The sequence below is a fragment of the Chrysemys picta genome, chromosome 7 (assembly GCF_011386835.1).
Source record: "Chrysemys picta bellii isolate R12L10 chromosome 7, ASM1138683v2, whole genome shotgun sequence".
Lineage (NCBI taxonomy): Eukaryota > Metazoa > Chordata > Testudines > Emydidae > Chrysemys > Chrysemys picta.
Genome location: NC_088797.1, coordinates 60,292,886 through 60,313,563, shown reverse-complemented (window position 1 = coordinate 60,313,563; position 20,678 = coordinate 60,292,886). Strand labels below are relative to the sequence as shown.

At 47.2% G+C, this 20,678-nt stretch overlaps 1 protein-coding gene across 4 annotated transcripts in view; it reads right to left on the bottom strand.

The window, feature by feature from the left end:
* ZNF488 (zinc finger protein 488) overlaps nt 1-20,678 on the bottom strand; it is a 36,744-nt gene that overhangs the window by 11,285 nt on the left and 4,781 nt on the right. The window contains exons 2-3 of one of the 4 annotated variants that reach the window (XM_042856107.2): nt 13,899-14,102; nt 1,864-2,086 (exon numbers count right to left, since the gene is read on the bottom strand). In XM_042856107.2, coding sequence (XP_042712041.2) covers nt 1,864-2,079 — 216 coding nt within the window. In that variant the 5' untranslated portion in view covers nt 2,080-2,086; nt 13,899-14,102. Of the gene's footprint in view, nt 1-1,863; nt 2,087-5,952; nt 6,153-9,439; nt 9,650-13,898; nt 14,103-20,678 lie in introns of those variants that run through there. The other 3 variants (XM_065551597.1, XM_065551598.1, XM_005307309.4) reach the window with 3 other exon arrangements.

The following is a 20,678-nucleotide window of genomic DNA, read 5'->3' as shown; positions in this document are numbered from 1 at the left end:
GTTCCGGGACTCTATGGGGATGACCCACTGAAAAAACAGCAAGGGGAGAAGAAAAGCAGATTCCCTTGGGACTCAGAGTTAAAGGCTCTCCAGTTGGATAGTCACTGGGCCAGAGACTGAGCATGAGAATGACTCTATAGCCTGATGGGTAGGGCACTCCCCTCGGGTATAAGAGACCCACGACACAGGCCTCCCGCTCCAATGGCTATTTAATTGTTTAGACACAGTGGAGCAGCTTGAAGAGGAGAGAGTGAGGAAGCCCTCTTATTGGAATACCCTATCGCTCAGTGATAGGGCACTCACGTGAGAGATGACAGAGCCTGGTTCAAATCCCTTCTCCCCAGACAGAGGGAAGAATTAAAGCCAGGTCTCCTCCACCCTTTGTTTCTTTTTGCTTTTGTCCAAATGCACAAAAGTGGAAGTGTCTCAACTCCAGAGGTTTGGGTTTTGTGACGCTGCAACATTCCGATTCGGGTTGAGCAGCAATTTTTGTTTCGACTTCTTGCTTCGCCGGAATATCTCATAAAACACTGGTTTTGGTTTGACCCCAAATGATTTGTTATTTTTCTAAACTGCCAGCGAAACAAGAAATCCCTTATTCATCCAGCGCCTGTCACAACTCCCAGTCAAAATGCCCACGAAATGTAACCCCTGCTAGCACTATGTGGCTGTGCCACCCTCTAATAGCTGGTCCATGTAACTTAAGAGCCTACTCCACATTGTCAGAAACTCAGCCCGAGGCTGTGGGTGCATTACAGGAGTGGGTGAGTGAGGTCTGTGGCCTGCAATGTGCCGGAGGTCAGAGTAGATGAGCATGGTGGTCCCTTCTGGCCTTCAAGTGTATGAGCTAGCTGCTAAGGGAGGGACTTGATCAGCTCAAGCAGTAGCAGCTTGCATTTTGGGGACTGAAGATGCCAGGTTCAACTCCCCCCCAACAGCATGAAAGGGGCTGGTTACGCAATGGGGAACACCATAGTTACACATGGAAAGGGAGGTGTGTCAGCCCAGGTGTGTCAGATGACGTGGTTTCTAAGAGACAGGGCTTTAAGATGCTGCTCTGGCTGTACAGCCCAGAGCTAAGCCTCACCCTGCCAGCCCCAGCCCACTCCAGGGACATCTTTCTCCAGACCGTCCAGACTCCCGCCAGGGGTCTTGTGGCAAAGTCCAAAAATGCAGCCTGAGAGTCTGGTGCTAGAGTCCAAACACACGCAAACAGCCCTGACTCCTCCCTCCTGGCACCCAGGCCCCCTCCAGAGATCTGATATGGCCGCAAGAGGCAAGAGCAAAGGGGAAGAGACACTCCCTGTAGGGGCTGCAGCAACCCCCATGGTGCAGGGAGAGACAGGGTGGAGAAGCATGCTCTGCTCATACTCCTACGCTCTGTCTAAACAGGAGCAGCCTGGGCCCATTCTTAGACTTCAAAATGCTGCCCTGAAGCCACTTGCTCTCCCTCGGGGATGCCAGGCAGTCCCTGCAATGGGATAGCGTGATCCCTCCTCAGCCTTGAAGGGCCAGTATGCCCCATGCCAAGCCCTCTTGGTTGTTCATCTCCAAGTGAAGACATTCCCCCACATCCTGGATCAGTTCAGCGGCAGGTCAAGGGTGTCTTGGCGTAGGACGGTACTCATGCTTTGGGCTCTTTCCCCCACGGGAACAGTCCTTGCTGGGATCCCCTCAGAATCCAGCCTCCAGGCCAGCACTGTGCTGGGCCAGTTTCCCCTCTTGGCAGAGTTATTAGCTATGCAGACCTGGGGATAAAAGCTATATCCCATGCCAATGCCACCGGCCGAGAAGAGCAATCCGGGGCGGGTGGGGAGAGGGGACAGCTTTTCCAGTGCAATATAAAATACCAGGCTCTCCTACCTTAAATACATAATGGATATTTCTTCTCTCGGAGCATTTCAGAGCAATAAAAGCAACAGTGTCCAACAAGGTGTTCTGCAGCATACATGGTCCAAAACTGGCTTCCTCTGGGATGTCTTGAGTAGTATGGACAGTTGCAAACACATCTGGGAAATGATGATGCAAGAGCTTGTTGTCACTCGTCCAGAGGAGTTTAGGCAAAGATGTCAGTTCCATCCTCAACCTGCAACAAAACAAAGAATCATTTACACTGGGGATAGGAAATTGAGGGGGGTGGGGGATAAATCTGATCATGATTTATACCACAAAGGCTGTAAGGAATTGGAATTGAATTATAACCGGATGGGAGCTTTAAAGCTACTGGGGACCAACACATTGGCATTGGTGGAGTTTTCCTGGCACATGGGAGCTTGTGGCTTTATTGATGTCCAGCCCAGAAAGAGACAAGCTATTCCGCACTAAAGCAGCAATCTTAATCTTGTGAATAAATCAGTCAATCTTTTCCAGGGCACTCAGTCAGCTGCTCCCACGGCCCAGTAGCTCCCACGATGCTGACCGCTTATACCCAGGACCATGAAGCTTTGGGCACAGTAGGGAAAATCTCCAGTTGATGAAAAGAGAGCCAACTAGTCCACCCTAATCTCAGTCCTGTCTATTACAGGATCACAGGCTGCCGGACTTTCTCAAGACACAGTTATTGTCCACTTCGGCCCCCAAAATGGAAATGCTGGGATTGTTCCAAATGCTTGTGGCTTTTCTTCATCAACTGAAGATTTCTCCCATTGTGCGTGCTGCCTTTTATGTCTTGTTTGTACTTTGTAGGGTGTGAGCCCCGGTGTCCTGGCCAGATTCCAGCTGGGGAAATTACAGTCCACTACCTAAAATGCCCCTTTCTTTCCTGGCCTGCTTTGTTGAGCCTTGATGCTGTGTGCTGTTAAATGCCTGCTGGGCTGCACCCCTGAGGTGGCTGCATTTCAATTTACATTAGATTAGCTAGTAAATAAAGTGATTTGAGATCCTTCTCGGTTAGGGTGAAAGGCACAGTGTAAATTAGAGGTAGAGAAGCAGCAGTGGGTTCTGGTTTGGCAGAAGCTCCTCAATCCAGGTTTGGGTTTTGCAGAACCAAACTAAGATTGGTTTGGATCCAAATTGCATTCAATCTGAACAAGCAGAATCCATGAGAGTTGGATAAAATGGTCATTTTTGTCCCATTTTAATATCAATATCATTTGTGACAATTAGGAAGGCCCGGGCAGACTGTGACTCCTCTACCTGCGTCCCGACATAGCGATCTCAGACATTACTAACCATATAGCCGGGGCAGTATGTTCTCACAGTTCAGCTGGCATGAAGGTATTTGTCAGTGAATAGTGGGCAATGCTATTAAATGAATCAGAGCTCAGACGCTCTCTCCAGCACCTTGGGGCCGAGCTTGGGAATTCCACACATGGTTAGGTTGCAGAATTGGGCCCTTTGCCATTTCAGGGTTCTGTGGATTATTTATGGAGACACAGCTCCATCAAGCTCCCACTGAAGGCAGTGCAAAGATCCTCATTCACTCCAGTGAGAGCTGGATCAGGTCCATAAAGCAGAGAGACTGAAAAAGAACAGTAACCACTGCCGGCTCTAACTTTTTTGCTGCCCCAAGCAAAAAAAAAAAAAAAGCCCCGCCCCATCAAAACACGCCCCCCCTGAGCGCTGCGCCGCCGAAACAAAAAACAACAACAAAACCTCGAGCGCCGCCCCGCCAAACCAAAAAAAAAAAACCCGAGCGCCCCCCACCACCCCAAGCTTGGCCGCCCCTTACAAGGTACCACCCCAAGCATGTGCTTGGTCGGCTGGTGCCTGGAGCCGGCCCTGACAGTAACAAGCCCTGAAGAGCTCTTGGCCTTAGAAATACTGAGATGGCTCTTCTGTCCTTCCAATCTAACCTCTCTCACTTTGTGCCAATGGGATTGTTTTGTCACAATGTGACTTAGAGCTTAAGCTAACGGGATGTAAAGCACTCAATACTCCAGAGAGTGGCACTGACCCAATTCCAGTTCTACCTCGATTTAGTCAAATCAAAACAGTTTTCTCATATAGGCAAGGTCTACATCCCCATCCTGTAAAGATTTCAATACATGCTTAATGTAATGCACTGTGAGTAAGTCTTTGCAGGATCACGGTCTAAACAGACAAGATGCTAAGACAGACAGAAGACGGGAGAGGAAACAAAGGGACAAGGTGGTAAAATGCCAAGTGCCCAAGGTCATAGGGCAGGTCAGTGGCAAGATGGGACCAGATCCTAAGTCTCCTGACCCCCAGCGCCAGAGACAACTCACACTGGTGCATGCTGCCTCTGGCTAGGGTGACCAGATGTCCTGATTTTATAGGGAGAGTCCTGATATTCTGGGCTTTGTCTTATATAGGCGCCTATTACCTCCCACCCCAATCCTGATTTTTCACTCTTGCTGTCTGGTCACCCTACCTCTGGCTACATTATGCTCCTCATGGCTGGTGGTGGAACTAGACTGGGTAGTTGTGTTTTCAGTTGATCAGTTTCACTTCCTGGCTCCCAAGTACTATCCCATGCCCAGTGCTGCTATGTTTGTGTGACACCACCACTGGGATACTATATAACTATAGAATTTCTTTAAACCCTGTTTTCATTTAAATGTGTGGGAGGACGGGGTTTACTTAATGAAAACATTCTGTTCACATTCGTTTTTAAAAAGCACTTCAAAAGAAAACAACAGAGCATAAAGATGTTGGCCTAAATTCCTAAAAAAAAAAAACTATAGGAATAAATTATGGGCCATGGCCCAGATCCTTTGCCTAGGAAGGTTACTACTCCCTTAGCAAAGCAGGGAAATGTCATAAGCTGGGAATCAAGTATCGGGGGTAGCCGTGTTAGTCTGTATCTACAAAAACAACAAGGAGTCTGGTGGCACCTTAAAGACTAACAGATTTATTTGGGCATAAGCTTTTGTGGGTAAAAAACCTCACTTCTGAAGAATGCATCTGAAGAAGTGAGGTTTTTACCCACAAAAGCTTATGCCCAAATAAATCTGTTAGTCTTTAAGGTGCCACCAGACTCCTTGTTGTATAAGCTGGGAATGGTGTTGTCTTCCTGGTATTATTCTATCTACCTACCTAAATTCCTAGAAAACAGCTCCGCTCCCTGTGACTGGGAGCTGGCCAGACCAGCAAACTGGCCTGACTAATATAGTGTTAAAAGAACAGGAGTACTTGTGGCACCTTAGAGACTAACAAATTTATTTGAGCATAAGCTTTCGTGGGCTACAGCGTACTTGTAAACCCCTAGTGAGGAGTAGTGGCATTCCAGAGCAGGCCGGCTCCCCGGTGGAGGAATGTCACAGGCTGACTAACCCTTTAAGGCAAGAGATGCTCAGCCTGGCCCGAGGCCTAGCAGCTACCCCACCACCCCCAGCTGATGGTAATGTGGCAACTGAATGATAATTAGTGAGCCCAGCTGTGAAAGGGCAGGACCAGACTATACAAGCTGAGGGGGCAACCAGCTGGGGGAGGGGTGTGTAGAGAAGATAGGAGGACTCACAAGGTGTACTGGTGCAGATGAGTGGGAGCTCTGACAGGGCCTAAACAGGCAGATAGGAGGACCCACAGAGTGCAGGTTTGGCTCCTGTGCAAGGAGGATGGTTGGGTGAGGGCCTGCAAGGAGCAGGGGGATCCCCAGTGGGAGAGGGTCAGTGAGGGAAGCCCTGCTAGGACAAGAAGCAACAGAGGGAGAGCTCTGTAGGAGCAGGTCAGGCTCCTGTGGGAGAGGCCCTGACATAGGGTCAGTAACAGCACCTCAATGGAGCCTGGGTGGGGTGCGGGGGGAGAGGTACAAGCTGGATGTTTACCTTGGACTTTCAGTTTGATCTTTTGTTACCCTGGAAGGGAACTGAGCTTTGTGTGGCTTGGCTGGAGGGCTGAGCCACTGAAGACCAGGTGAGATGCAGGAGGCCCTGGAGACAAGGACCCCTTGAAGCATTGCACCCTGACACTAGGGGTGCTGAGTACACTATCTTACAAGGAAGAACCACTGAAGCTGGGTCTATTTGAAGTGTAACTTGCTCTACTTACAGGTCCTGGAACAGAGGTGGTTGCAAACTGCACCCAGACAATCCCCACTTCTGGAAATCTCAGCCCATGCACCAATGCCTAGTTCCCCGGAAGCTTCTCTGTCCTGAGAATTGCCTCCAAATATGGCAGCTAGAGCAAAGCGTAAACTGTCTGCTACCTACCACTTCTCTTCGCTTAACTTTTCTTTAAGGACTATATACTGCATCACAAAACCAACAACCTGCAAGCCTGTCTGCCAAAGACTGAAAACTTGCTCACATGCTAAGAAAGAGAGCATGTGAGGCTATGTGTAACAGTGCCATCTGGTGATGGCTGCCATAATATATTCCCCCAAGACCTGTGAATATCTGGAGTGTTCCACAGATGCACAAGTCAGTCACATGAAGGCTCAAGGCCTTAGCAGTGCAGCCAGCCTCCTCTTTGACCCTCCACCAGCAGCCATGCTACTGGGGCACCGCACTGAGTAATGCCCTCAGTACCCCCAAAAAGGGCATTACTGCATAGGGAAAGTGGGGGTGCTAATACTGACAGCTCCACTGTGTGTGGTGATCCAATTTCTGCCACAGGCCCAGCCCACCACCTTCCCCCCAACAGATCCCAACAAACCACAGAGAGGTTTCAAGAGGTTTTGGGTCAGGGGAGGGAGCTATGTCACAGAGAGCATGATCCCTACTTCTGTGCCCACTGCCCAGCAGAACCTGCTGGCTGCCTCCCAATCATCTCTGGCCATGGAGGCGAAGGGAAGATATGGCTCCTTGTTAAAGGGATTGCATTGTCACACACACAGCTATAGGGAAGGTTGCTGTAGTGCTCTCCTGTTACTTCCTGGTATGACTGTGTCTTCTGTAACACTGCACTTTCTCTGCATGAGGGATCATCAGGGAATGGGGATTGATTGGGAATCTCAGCTAGTATCTCATTAGCCCATTTTCACACCATCCCACCTCTAGCCTCTCTCCAATGCAACATGTCAGCTTTGTTTGCTTGTTGCTCAGTGACTGAAATATCCAAAGATCAGTGGCAGACAAAATCTCCATATCCTGCAGGAGTGGATGCCAAAACCTGTGAGTGACAGCTATGGCTGTATTCATACACTACAGAAAAGATGGTTATGTGAAAAATGGGAAGCGTACCGTCTGTATATAAGAAACAGGCTTGTTGTGGTAAGTCTTGTACTGCCTGCTGGTGCTGAAAGCATCCAGCAAGTGAAACTCTTTAGAAGTTGAATAATTGATTAAATGCACCACCTTGTGTTCTGTCTCAGCATAACACCACACTCTGAGATAGTCACAGCAGGGCAACCTTCTAGTGTCTGTAGTATAAAGGTTCTTATCCTGCTCTCATCACCATGGTATCTGAGGCCCAGATCCACAAGGATGGGTAGATCCATGAATCTGGGGAAGATAGGTGCCCTTCCCCTAACTGATTTTTAGGGTGTGATCCTGTGGGTGGCCTCTGAGCATACCCACTGGATCTGAGCTGCAGAGAAGATAGATGTTCCTCCACCTATCTTCTCCTGGTGCATGGATCACTCTGGGGCTTAGGCAGGAGATTGGCATCCGGGTGCCTACAGGGAGCAGCAGTGTGCAGGCCCAGAGGTGGGAATTTAGGCACCCAGGAAACTCGTATCCTGAAAATGCAGGCACTGAGTGAGTTTAGGCGCCTACAGAGTTAGGCGAGAGTTTTGTGCATTGCAGTGATGCCTAAATTGGGACTTGGGTGCCTACGTACCTTTGTGGATCTGGGCCGGACCTCCTTCTAGTAGTGCATTAAGCAATGTGTCTAACATCTGGCCCATGGGGTTTGTTCTCTCTCATCCTCTCCCTGCAGGAAGAATTATGTGTGCAGTGGGGTGGCTTATTGGGGTAGGGTTTTGGTTTGTGGGGAGGGCGTATTTTAAATGTCCATGTGGCTCTGGGTTTATGTGAGAGAAGGCGTGTGGAAGATGTACACCTGGCACTTGTTGCAGAAGGTGGGGAGATCTGGGATGATCCTTCTTTCCTGGGAGAGTCCGTTCTGCAGTCTGGGACTAGCCAGGGCTGCCCAGAGGATTCAGGGGGCCTGGGGCAAAGCAATTTTGGGGACCCCTTCCATAAAAAAAGTTGAAATACGATAGAATACTATATTCTCATGGGGGCCCCTGTGGGGCCCAGGGCAAATTGCCCCACTTGCGCCCCCACCCCACCACCGGGCAGTCCTGGGACTAGCCCCTGAGAAGGCTCTGTCTCCTGCCCAGGCGAGCTTTACTCTTGTGGTAGAAAGTTCCACTGTGCCTGAGGAGCAGCATTATCGACCATGAACTTATGCCAGAGCTATAGGCTTTCAGCTACCCTGGTATGCCTTGAAGATAAGGACCGAGACCTTGAACTTGACTTGATAGTGAGAGACAGTCTCCTCCTTGACCTTTTGACCCCCTCCCCTTGAGAGATAAAGGTAAAGGAGCTTCTGCAGAGGAATTAGAGAGAGGAATAGAGGGCTAGAGGAATAGTGTTGAGTGATGGAGAGGAGCCAGACCTCTATGGATGCTTATCAGGCATCGTGGACAGGAGGTGGGGCAGGGTTTATCTGCTGGCAGAATGGAGGTGAATAGAAGGACAAAGTTACACTTTAATTGAAAACTGGCTGTTTTTTCTAAACCAAATTTTTTTTTGCAAAAAAAGTGTGGCTGCTATTGAAACTTTTTGGTGGCATTTTTCATAAGTTAAAGAACGGTTAGTGCCATTTGTCATGTACAGAAAGCCACGCTTTGCTTTCTGATAACCCTTCCAAATCAACATTTCTGTGTTTTTGTTTTTTTTAAACACACACACAAATTCATGAAATTCCCAAATTGGGGTCATTTCAAACCCTGCGAAACACGAATAACTTCAATATGTTTCATAAACTTTTGTTTCCATTATCTGAGTAGCTCTAGCATTGAGGGGGAGAGGAGGAAGAGGGCTAGGGTGGAAGACACTGACGAATAGAGAAAGAAGGACAAAACTCCATCCTGGTTGAAAGAAACCAAGCCTCTGGAGTCAATTCTGCCTCAACTAGCCCAGTGCCACCCCAGTGGTGCGATAGAATAACTGTCCTTGGAGTACGAACACTGGACTGCTCAGGACCTAATCAGCCCAACACTTTTGCTGTTCTCCCACCATTCCTTGCAAGTCCAAAAAAATACAAACAACTAAGGAGAGGATGTCTGCAAGGTCAGAACTGACTGCTGTCACATAGAGATCTGTTAAATTCTCTGGAGGGGTTTTCAGCAGGTATGTGACTAGTCTATAGCAGAGTGTGATGATCTAATACAAAAAAGCTGCAGCCTAAGAGATGCAATGCAATGTGACAGCTTAACATTGCAAATACACACCAGAAAGAAAAGAGCTTAACAGTAAGGTGGTAGAACAAAGTTCATGGTTAGGGTTGGGCCAAAATACAGAGCTGAAATATAAATGCCTTTAAATCAAACCTTCCACCAAAATTAAATTCCTGGATCTGAACCTACCTCTGTGGGTCTGATTTGAGTTTGGATCCAAAGCCAAAGGGGACACCTGAACTTTCAAAATTTCCAACATTCAAGGTAGCAGAATTTTCTTAGAACAGCTCATGAGCTTGCAATAATCTCAAACCTCAACCTGGAACTGGTTCAGCCACAACCCCAAATTCTGAACCAGCCTAAACCTCATTTGGGTCCTGATCCAAACCTGGTGTCCTCAGCAATAGAGTTAATACTGATTGAGGAAAGCCGCCATCATTATTAATTGAGCACTTTGCAAGGGTCATAATTAGTGAAGGAAAAGCCCTATTCAAACACCTAACTTCTCTTGGAAACCAAAGTAGGTGTGTTGTTCAGACAGTACAGTGATGAGCACAGGAGAGAGAGAGAGAGAGAGAGAGATCTTGTTCTCCACGGCTTTGTCTAATCTAGTCTTAGCTGACTCAAATGCTGCAACCACCACCACCTTCTTTACATGGGAGCTATTTCCTGATATTGAACCATCCCTTCCCTTTGCTCACTACTATCCCATTATTGCCAGATATACCCCGTTAGAATATACTGAACTATTCCTCTCTCGCTTTCTGGCACTTACACCTGTCAAACACTTGCTGATGATTATCGGTGTCTTCCTTACTCTTTGTTTGCCCAAGGTAAACACATCTCCTTCTCATCATTAGTTTCTCAGAAGCCAAAGCTTCCAGCCCTTAAATCAGTCTGCTTGCCCGTCTGTGAAGTCCCTCTGGTACAGAAGTGCCTACAGCTGCACACAGTTTTTTCTGACTATGCTCAGACCTACATACTGCATTGCCAGATCTATTGATAGATGGGAAGGAGTTCAGGAAAGAACACAATTGAGCAGACAGCCAGGAGGAGTGATTTATAAGGAAAGGCAATGTGGCTTCTTTAGTGAAGTGACAGCCAAGAGGTGGCATGTTAAGTCTCCAAATAGCTGAAGGCATGGACACCAAAAATGAAGGAGAATTATCTAAGGTGGTAGCCAGAAATACAAGTAGCAGCCACCAGATGAAATTGAGAGGTAAATTGTAATAAATAGTATCTACCTCCTACACAGCACATGTCATCAATAGATCTCAAAGCACTTTACAAAGAAGGTCAGTATCATTAGCCCCTTTTACAGATGGGGAAACTGAGGCACAGAGGGTGAAAGGACGTTCCCAGGTGTGCTGAGTCCCAGGGCAGGGAACTAACCACTAGGCCACACTGCTTCCCTATGATGGGGTAGTCTGCCTAGGGGTCAGCTCATTCCAGTGACATGGCATGGCCCTTTAAGATTCTGGGAGGTTTTGATGTATCAAAGACCTAGGAAATACGAGGTATTGGTGGAGAGGAAGCAGTCCTGGAAATAAGTAGCTTGTGGAGAAAGTCAGATCCTGTTTGTTTAAGGTCCCAGGGCTAGGAACTTTGCAGAGCACTGAGCTGGGACAAGGGGGCAGGCATATATGCTGCTTCCTGCCTCGGAGCATCAAAGATACCTGCAGGAGATGACTTCCTGCTGAATCCTCTGAGCCTGAGGACTAACTGGGGAAAGGGACTAGCTGAAGGAGAAGTTGGCTAAGGCCCTGTAGCTGGCCTGAATTATAACCCAGCCCCAGGGAGGAAGGCTGGAGACTGGCATCTCATGGAGAGGGATTGCTGGAGGCACAAGTTGGCTCCTGGAGGAACAGGCAAGTAAACCTATCAGGGCTTTTGTATGGACCTTGAGAGGGCAGGAACTGGAGCAAGTAAGCAATGAGTGAAGCTCTGTAAAAAAGTTGATAAACCAGCCCCCGCCCCCAGGGACAGATGTTCTGAACTAAGCAGGTCTGGCTGGCTGGCTGAAAGGGCACTAAGGACAATGTACCTGCAGGACTGCAAGAGGGTATGTTTGAATGCAGTGCCCCCACAGAGCTCCCCCTGGAGGCTGAATAGCAGGACAAACTGCCCAGCCATGAGTTCTATTAAGGCCATGGTGAGGCCCCTCCCCCCCTTGGGCAGTGGTGGGAGGAAACAACCCTGCAAGGACCCACACAGGCCAAAGAGGCACCAGCACTAGAGCCTGTTGTGCCCCCACTTCTCCTGCTGCAGGCATGAATCACAGTCTCCCCAGCAATCCTGACCCATGCCCCCTTCGATGCAATTACGTTTACAGAACCTTGTGGCATGCCTCTTGCCAGCTCGCCAGTGCTCTGTTTCGGTTCAAACGCCACCATTGGGAATGCCCTCACCTCCTGGAGAGACAGCCCTGGTGCGACCGCACCCTGCCAGCCCCTTGCCTTCTTTGTATAAGCAGCTCCCACTCCCCTGGGCTCTCCTTTCACATGGGCTTCTCCACTGGCAGGACAAAATGAATATCGATAAGGTATTAGTAACACATTAGACTTGGATTGCCTGTTAAATGAGGGGTACTCTCCATACTATGTCACAGTTGAAAGATCTTCATGTGAATAAGCATAGGGGCTCATTGTTTTATGGATTTCTTGTCCCCCAGAGAGTATCTGATACCCCCGTGTAATGTCCCTGAGTGATAGATTTTGCATCTTGATTTTGGAGATAACTGACAGATCTGTCAAACAGCCAGTACCTGTAGGCAGGCAGCTCCCGATGGCGTGTGCATCTGGGGATGTCCCCGTGAATTCTTCACTAGGTGGTGCATGAAATAGATGGTGCAGGACCAAGACAGCTGCTTGCTCACACCCCCAGGAGCTTTTGTTTCTTTCTTGTGGGTCCAGTTCTGCTACCCTCATTTACAAGACATAGTAGCCTCAGTGGAATCAGTGGGGCTATAGCAGGGTAAGTGAAAGATACTCCTCAGTAAGTAAGTGTGGCAGAGGCCAGCCCCCAGAGCCAAGCTCAGGCTGTATCTACTCAGTGGAACTGCCTTTCAGCTATGCCATCTCAGTCTGCCCTGGATCTGAGGTTCCCTGAGTGTCCCAGGTGATGCTACTCTGAGCAGTCTGAGGTGATCTAGTACAGTCATGTTTGACATGGATGAAACTATACCTGGCAGTCACGGAGCTAATACCGCAGTGATTTACAAGGGGGTGTCACTATTGGACACACAGGAGAGTGGGGGTGCATACAGACAAAGTGGCTGGCCTGAGGTTGTACAGCTAGTCAGGGTGGCAGAGTTGGGAACAGAGCCCAGGTCAAAGCACCTGACTGTGTTGCCCTGTATCTAAGCACTTAACTGCCCTCAGCACCCCAGGACCGGAGCCCCTGCACGCATCAGCTCTTTGGAAATTAATAATACTGTACATTGATTTGGCACTTTTGATCATAAATCACCCCAAAGGGCTTTACAGACAAGAATGGACGTGCACCCTGCATGCAGGGATTGCTTCGTCTACTGCCAGGGGGTGAAACCGGAACAGCACTGAACAGCCGAGCTGGCTGAAAATTTTCCAATGGAACAACTACATCAAAAAATGCTGATTCAAAATGTTCCACAGGAACGTCTCGATTCCACTGAAATTTTCTATGGGAACTGGGCAGGCTGACCGGCCAAGCAACCTACTTGCCTGCTTTCCTGCCAGTTCACCTGCCCACCCACTTCCCTGGGCTCTCCAGCTCCCTGGCATCCCACTGGCAGGCTCCTGGGTTCTTAGGTTCCCAAACAGCCCACCTGGCAGTCTGCCAGCCTCCCTGGGCTTCCTCCACAGCCCACCTGGTTGGCTGCCAGGGCTTTCTGAGCACACCAAGGCTTTAATGGTCACAGAGAGGAGTCACAATCTCAATTCTAAAACCCCAACCACAAGCCAGCGTCTTAAGCACTCGGCCAGGGGAGCGACTGCACACACTCTATGGAAGAGTCCCAGATTATCCTGCTGAACACAGCAGGGTTGAGGCTGTCTGGGAGTCATTGATGGCTCCCTGATTCTCAGGGAGGATCTGCACCTATGGGCTACTCCAACTTCTACCAGCTAGCCACGGTCCGTGGAGGGCCCATGCACTAGCTGAGCATAGCCACAGTGCAGTATGCTATAGCCACGCCCCCCTCATGCACCCTATACCAGATCCAAAGTGTAGGGAGAGTGGTACAAGGGCTGGCTATGCCAGCTGAGAGCCCACTGGAGCTGGGGGAGTTCTCAGCAAAGGAGCTGGAATGGAACCACAGATCTGATCCTGAATTACCAACACCACTTTCGGCAACACTCTGGGGCTAGGTCTATACTACCCGCCTGAATCGGCGGGTAGAAATCAACCTCTCGGGGATCGATTTATCGCGTCCCGTTGGGACGCGACAATCGATCCCCGAATCGGCGCTCTTACTCCACCAGCGGAGGTGGTAGTAAGGGCCGCCGACAGAAAGCCGCAGAAGTCGATTTTGCCGCCGTCCTCACAACGGGGTAAGTCGGCTGCGATACGTCGAATTCAGCTACGCTATTCATGTAGCTGAATTTGCGTATCTTAAATCGACTCCCCCCTGTAGTGTAGATGTACTCTGGGTTTTCCTTAGAGGACTCACCTCTGGTTCCAGACCTGACCTCACTTCTGTTGTGAAAGATGACAACACACAGTCAAGTGGCTGGCAGACATTGGGGATAGATTTGGCCCATTAAGTATTTCCGCTGCTGTATTTACACCAGAGGTAAATTTCACTCAGTGATCTACAGCCAGTCGTTTCCATGACTTCCTTGCTTTCTCTCAACAGTGAGGGGATGAACGTAGCCTGCAAACAAGGAAAGGCAATGATCGCAACCACTAGGCCAAGTTCTGTTCTGAGTTAGCAGTGGTGTAAACAGAGTAACTCCACTGAAATCAGTGGAAATTAAACCAGTGTAAATCTGATGTGTGAGAGAGGAGAATTTGGCCCTCCAACTTGCTGCCCACTTTTGGCTTTCGAGAGACAGAGCACCACATGGAGCTGGTGTGGGTTACATTTTAAGTGTTCAGGGAGCAGGAGAAGTTGGCAGATCTCCTTTGAGAAGGAGAAAAAAGGACAGAAGAGAAGACAAAATGTTAAGCCCAGAACTAGACAATACTTTGGTTTGCAAGGGAAATTTCATGCAAGGATCTCATTGAACTTTCCAAGCAATTACTTAAGATCCACTACAGCCCTATGGAATAGATGAACATTACCACTCCCATTTTACAGGTGGGGAAAACTGAGGGGGTTGTGACTTGCCCAGGATTTCCCAGAGAGTCAGTGGCAGAACTGGGAATGGAATCCAAGATTTGAAACCCAACCTAGAGCTGGGAAGTCAACTGCTTCCCCCTGATTTTCAGTCCTTTGCACAGATCAAAAGCAAACTCGCAATCTACTGGTTTTTGGTTTTGCTTGATGTTTTTTCTAATGCTAGGCTCAGTTGGAGGGGAAATGATTTCATATGAAGCCCAAGAACAATTTGTCTGTGTTAAGACATAGCCCTGTCACTGAAACATTTTAAAGTCATCATATTTTCTTGACTTCTCTCATAATTTAGATCCCAAAACAGGTAGCCCAGCCCCTCTCCCAAGGCAGAACACTAGTGCAGATATTTCTTCTCTCTTTTGTAAATGTCTACACTTCCCAGTTCTTGCATTTCATTTACTCCCATTTGCTAGGAGAACATCTTGGGGTGGCCTGGGAATTTTTCAGGTTGTTCCCTGAGAGATGAGTACAAACACTTTTTTTTTTCCCCCCAGAAAAGGGAAAAAACAAAATAGTGAATTCATTTTCTAGATCCCTGACTTTCCAGTGTTTGGCCTTAAGATGTCGCTACTAGCTCTTGGAAACAGCCTAACTTCCTACATTTCATTTGTGGGCTTAGTGAAATAGCATGCCAGAGGCAATCCTAACGGGCGCTCCCCCATCCTCGGCCCTCATAGGACTTGTCACCATGAAAAAGAGAATAGGGGCAGTTTACTTATTTATTATAGGCTGATAGCACCACCTATTAAGTTTGCTCGACGCTTCCCATTATAAGACCCCGTTTTCAGTTGTTTATAACTTTTTCAAACTTTAACCATTTGGGCTGAAGTTTTCCATGCCAGGTGTCTACCTCAGGCTGAATTGTTTTGGATAACTTCAGCCAAAATGGTTCCGCTCCTGCCAAAAATGAAGCTAAGAAAAAATACATTGTTTCAGCCATGCTATAAGCTTCTGGTGACTTTTTCTTTGAAAAGCTCTAGCATCTCTTTACTTTGGAACAGGGACCTGACATTTGGTAGAAGGCGACATTTGTGTCAGGGCTGGGCCTTTTGCTGTCACTGTGAATGTCTGCCCAAATTTGGCCGAGTTACAAGCCTGGGGGAAGAGGGAAATGTAGTTTTCACATGCTCAATTGACTTAGTAGATTTTAGTAGGTAAATTCCCCTAAGATTCCATCTGCACTGGGCATGCTCCAGCAGAGGGCTGCAATTGCAGTTCTGGGCTGCTGAGGGCCTTGCTGGGTACAGGGTCATGCACCTGAACAGAGAACAGGGAGGCTGGCTCTCCTCCGCTCTTAATGACCCCTCTGCTGGGCCCAAGCAGTGCAGAGGAAGGAGCTGCCTGATTTGAAAATGGATGGGACAAGAGCCACATCTGCAGTGGGGTCAGAGGGAGTAGCATGTCTGGTGAAGACACTCTATGCCGATATGACAGGGCTCTCCCACCGGCATAATTACTCCACCTTGGCGAGACGCAGAAGCTATGTCAGTGGGAGAGCATCTCTGACACAGCGCCAGTGTAGACAGCACAGAACTTGCATCACTCGGGGAAGGGGGGGGGCTTTTTCACACCCTGAGCAACATAAGTTAGATCGACTTAAATGGTAGTGGAGATCTGCCCTGAGTCTCGCCGTTCTTCTGCTGTCAGCAAATATCTGAAACCCACGGGCAAAATGTCCTAGCCTCTGCCAGTGCTGGTCCATATAAAGGATGACAACCTACTACTGCTACCAATTACTTTGTTAGCTCATGTGGCAGAGGTCTGTGTGGTGGATTGAAAGGTCTCAACCTTGCTGATGATGCATGTGGGTGTCAATATGATGCCACATTCTGTCTTAAGTTTGCTTTTATAAAAACCTAGAAGATCTCTCACAAACAAGTCTATGTTAAAGATTGAGCAGTCAAACGCTGAAAAGTTAGCAAATACTAGAATTAAAGTTGTGTATGCAACCTTAATTCAGCCCCCTTGTGCATATGCAATATGAGGCAGTCTTTAATTACATCATTATGTATGATTTTTTCCAAATTAAGGTTGCATGGGAAGTGCCATTATTGCCTAATGTTTGAGTTCTTGGCTGTGTAACCTTGATAATATTTTTTAAGCTTAGGTTTTGTGTATATATAGTATGTAACAGGCAGTCTCTGCTCCATATAAATTAATATAATTGTCTCTTCACATTGGGGTTTTAGTAAGCATAAATTTAAAATAGGAAGGAACAGGTTTCTGAGAGTTTGTGTTTGAATATATACAAAACTATGAAAATCTGCCACCTGATTTTTTTGTTTTTATTAGTGGATGTTAACACTTGGCTACCCCCATTCTCTAACTACTAATAAAACTCTTAGAGGACAATAATATTGAAAAGTACAGGATTTGGAAAGCTGACAAAAAGGGTAAAGGTGAACTGATTGATCTAACTGGTTACTTTGTCACTGTAATAAATTAAGACTCCAAATCACCGAAGCACTTAAGCACTTAACTTGAAGCCCATGAGTAGTCATGCTGAAATTCAAACAGTGGTGATCACGTGTTTAAAGTTGCTTAAAATGCTTTGCTAAAATGTGGCTTATTAACCTGTTATAAGGAACATGCACTGTTAGGGCCCGGATGAGCAGTGGCTGTATTAAAGAAATTATTATAAATCCCTCGAATTGGTCAGAAAATGCCAAAGATTATTGAAATTTCAGCAAAAAAGAGGGGGCGGAAAGCATATTACTAAGTTTTCCCAAACATTCCTTTCTTTTTTCCATCCAGTTGTGTAGAAATTTCATTGAAATTGGAGGAGGAAAACTCTCAGTTCTCTTCCTTTTTTTCAACCAGCTCTAGGAAATGCCCCTGTGACCCATGATCCCAACTAATATTGGGCAAATCCAGCCACAAGTATTTAAATTTATCCATGAGGATGAAACTTGCCAGTTAACTTTGCTGATATTTACAAACACGTTAATTCCCATTCATAAACAGGTGAGCAAATTTTGTTTGCAAGAAGGTGCAATGGAAAGCAAAGTCATCCTGGATAAATTATTGCTCGTATATTTACACTGGCTGCACCTTCTGCAGTCATTTTGAAAATGATTATTCACACTGATTCATCAGATGATTTTGATTGTTTGCAGATAATGTGTGAACAAAAATGGGACTTCTGTTTATAGAGTGTTGCTAGATTTGTTTCAAATACTGTGGGGGAAATGTTTATATGCAAATAACTATTTCTTAAAAGCTAGCTGGAAAAGGGAATTTCTGTCCTACAGGAAACTCTGAAATGTTGATACTTGTTTTCATCCTGAATTGGGACAAAAATTTGAAAGATCAAACTTTCATGGAATGAAAAGTTCTGGAAAAAATCTATTTAGAAATGTCTAAAATAGTGGACCTTATTAATCAAACTAAATGTTTTAACATTTCAAAACAAAATATTTCATTTCAAAATGTCAATAAAACAAAATAATTCATTTTGAATTTGTGCTGTTGTTGGTCCCAGGATATTGTCCTACTACAATTGTAAAGTTATTAACTGCCCACTTTACCCTTGATTGGTCTCTTGCAACATGTGTTAAGTCCTTATGCTTAACAATCCGTTCCACCTTGTTTTTAGCTGTGACACTGTGGGTATGTCTACACTGCAAATAAAAACCGGAGGCTGGTCCCTGCCCGCTGACTTGGGCTGCGGGGCTGTTTCATTGCAATGTAGGCTTCCAAGCTGGGGCTGCAGTCTGAGCTCTGGGAACCTCCCACTTCGCAGGGTCCTAGAGCTCGGGCCTCTGCCTGAGCCTGAAAGTCTACACTGCAGCTAAACAGCCTGGCAGTCCGAACTCCATGAGTTTGCGTTAGCTGACACAGGCCAGCCAGAGATGTCTAACTGCAGTGTAGTCATGCCCTCTGAGTACCTTTCCCAGACCTGGAGAAGAGCTGTGTGTAGCTCGAAAGCTTGTCTTTCTCACCAACAAAAGTTGGTCCAATAAAAGATATTACCACCCCCACCTCACCCGTGTCTTTCATTTTGAATTGATATTTTGACTTAAAATGACTCTGTCAATATTGATCTGAAACAAAATTTTTCATTTAGATTTTCCTGACAGAAACATTAAAAATTTCATCAACATTTTCCTGAAGAAAATTTCAATTTCAACTATATCACATTTTCTGATGAGAAAAAATGTTGGTGAAATGTTTCAAACAGCTCTACTGTTCCCATTAACATTTACGGGGAGGGGGAGAATCATGAAAACTTATTTACTGTGGATTTTATAAAAACTTGTAGCAAATCCTTAAATTTGGGTCTAAACTACTTGACCCTCAACTTTATTTGCCATGCAGTAGCATTGAAGTAAATGGGTACATATTGTGCCATCAGTTTTTAAGCATAACTCCCCATTGATATAAATTGGAATTTATGCTTAAAAACCATTGGCAGCATATGTCCCAAAGTACATACAACCTCGCTGTCTCACCCTAATCATTCTTCTGTGTTCTCCAGACTTTCTCCAAGGCCTGGTGGTTCTTTATCAGCTGAGCCCTGCACCTGATGTTCTAAGCAAGGCCAGGAAAGCACTTTATGTAGTGGAATCTTCATTTCTTAGCCTTTTAAATTATTCCTCTATACTTAAAAGTACTGGCAATACATTCCATTTTGCCACCACCCAGCTAAAGGCCTGTGCCCTGGCATGTTAAATCCACAATAGAGCTAAGTGGGATTTGAGTGCTGTGTCTGTTTTTGTTGGCCCCATTGCACAGGTGTGAATCCTAATCCTACCCTTAGAATCCAATCTTTCGGCCTGACCCAAATCACATTAGAGTCAATTGAAGTCTTTCCATTGACTTCAGTGGCCCTCTTTTATATCCCCATCATGGTGAGAAGTGCCCTGATGAGCAGACAGTCCTGGCAGATCCACAGCATGGCCAGCCCAGCTGTGGTCACTGTATTGTTTGTTGGGTCCCAGACGCGCCCCCCCCCCTTCTTCTCCCCACACGCATTTGGGGCCTAAGCATGTCCCTAGTTTGCCTATGTGATAATCCCCTCTGGGGGCAGGTGGGAAGCAAAATGTGATTGAACCAGCCCTGCTCACGAGAACAGCTGTTCCCATGGGATCTCCACTATTCCTGTCTCCCCAGCTGCAACCACTCATCACTCACCTGGCAGCTTCCCTAAAAAAGGCAGTGGAGGTAGCAGCTGGCTGGCGCAGCCAGGTGAGACATGGAAGGCTTTGAGTAGGAGCCCAGTTTGCACTTCAGAACCTCGGGAATGGAAATTGACTGGACAGAAATTGGCCTGTTTGGAGGGGATGGGATCCAGTCTGGATCTCTTATTCCAGATCCAAACATCTCCAAGCCTCGGGGGGTTCAGACTTTTTTAGAGCTATGATGTCATCAACATCCAGCCCTGGAGCAACTGAGGATTGTAGACCCCCACACTTTTTAGTCTGTCTCCATTCCCCGTATGCCGCAGGACACACCATACAGGCAGTTGGATTAGGATGAACCATCAGATCTCGGCTAGATACCCAGCACAGTGACCCACAGTCAAGTGGAATCTCCCCAGGAAAGGGTGCAGGGGCCGCCACCCTGGAGCAGAGTACGAAGGTGATCTCATGGATCACCGCAAGGGAGCAATTTCATCTGCTGAATCAGACCTGGGCAACTCCCCCACTAAAGCCCAGAAGTGACGTTTCTGAGACTCAGCACCGAAGTGCGCCTGGGTGAACTGCCTGTGACGCTGTATAAATAGTGAACCGTGCCCATAAATTCGAAAGGCTGGGATTTGAAAAGATCCTAAGGAGCGAAGCACCCAACTCCAATTGGCTTTCAAGTGGAATTGGGCACCTAACTTCCTCTGGTTCCTTAGAAAACTCCAGGTAGAATCTTTACATGGTTTAAAAAGAGGGTCAGCTTTTTTAAAGAGTGAATTCACTGACCCAGCACAGCGTACAGAATGGTTGTCTCTTCCCCGACCGCCAACTACTGCTAGAGCTGACTGAACTATTAAATGGGAACAATTTATTCACTGGGTTTGGCCCTTTTCATTCCAAGGCCTATGCACCACCTAAGACCTCAAAATAGAGCTTAACTGGGATTTCACATTGGCTTTGTGCTGGCCCTATGCATGAGGCTGAGTGT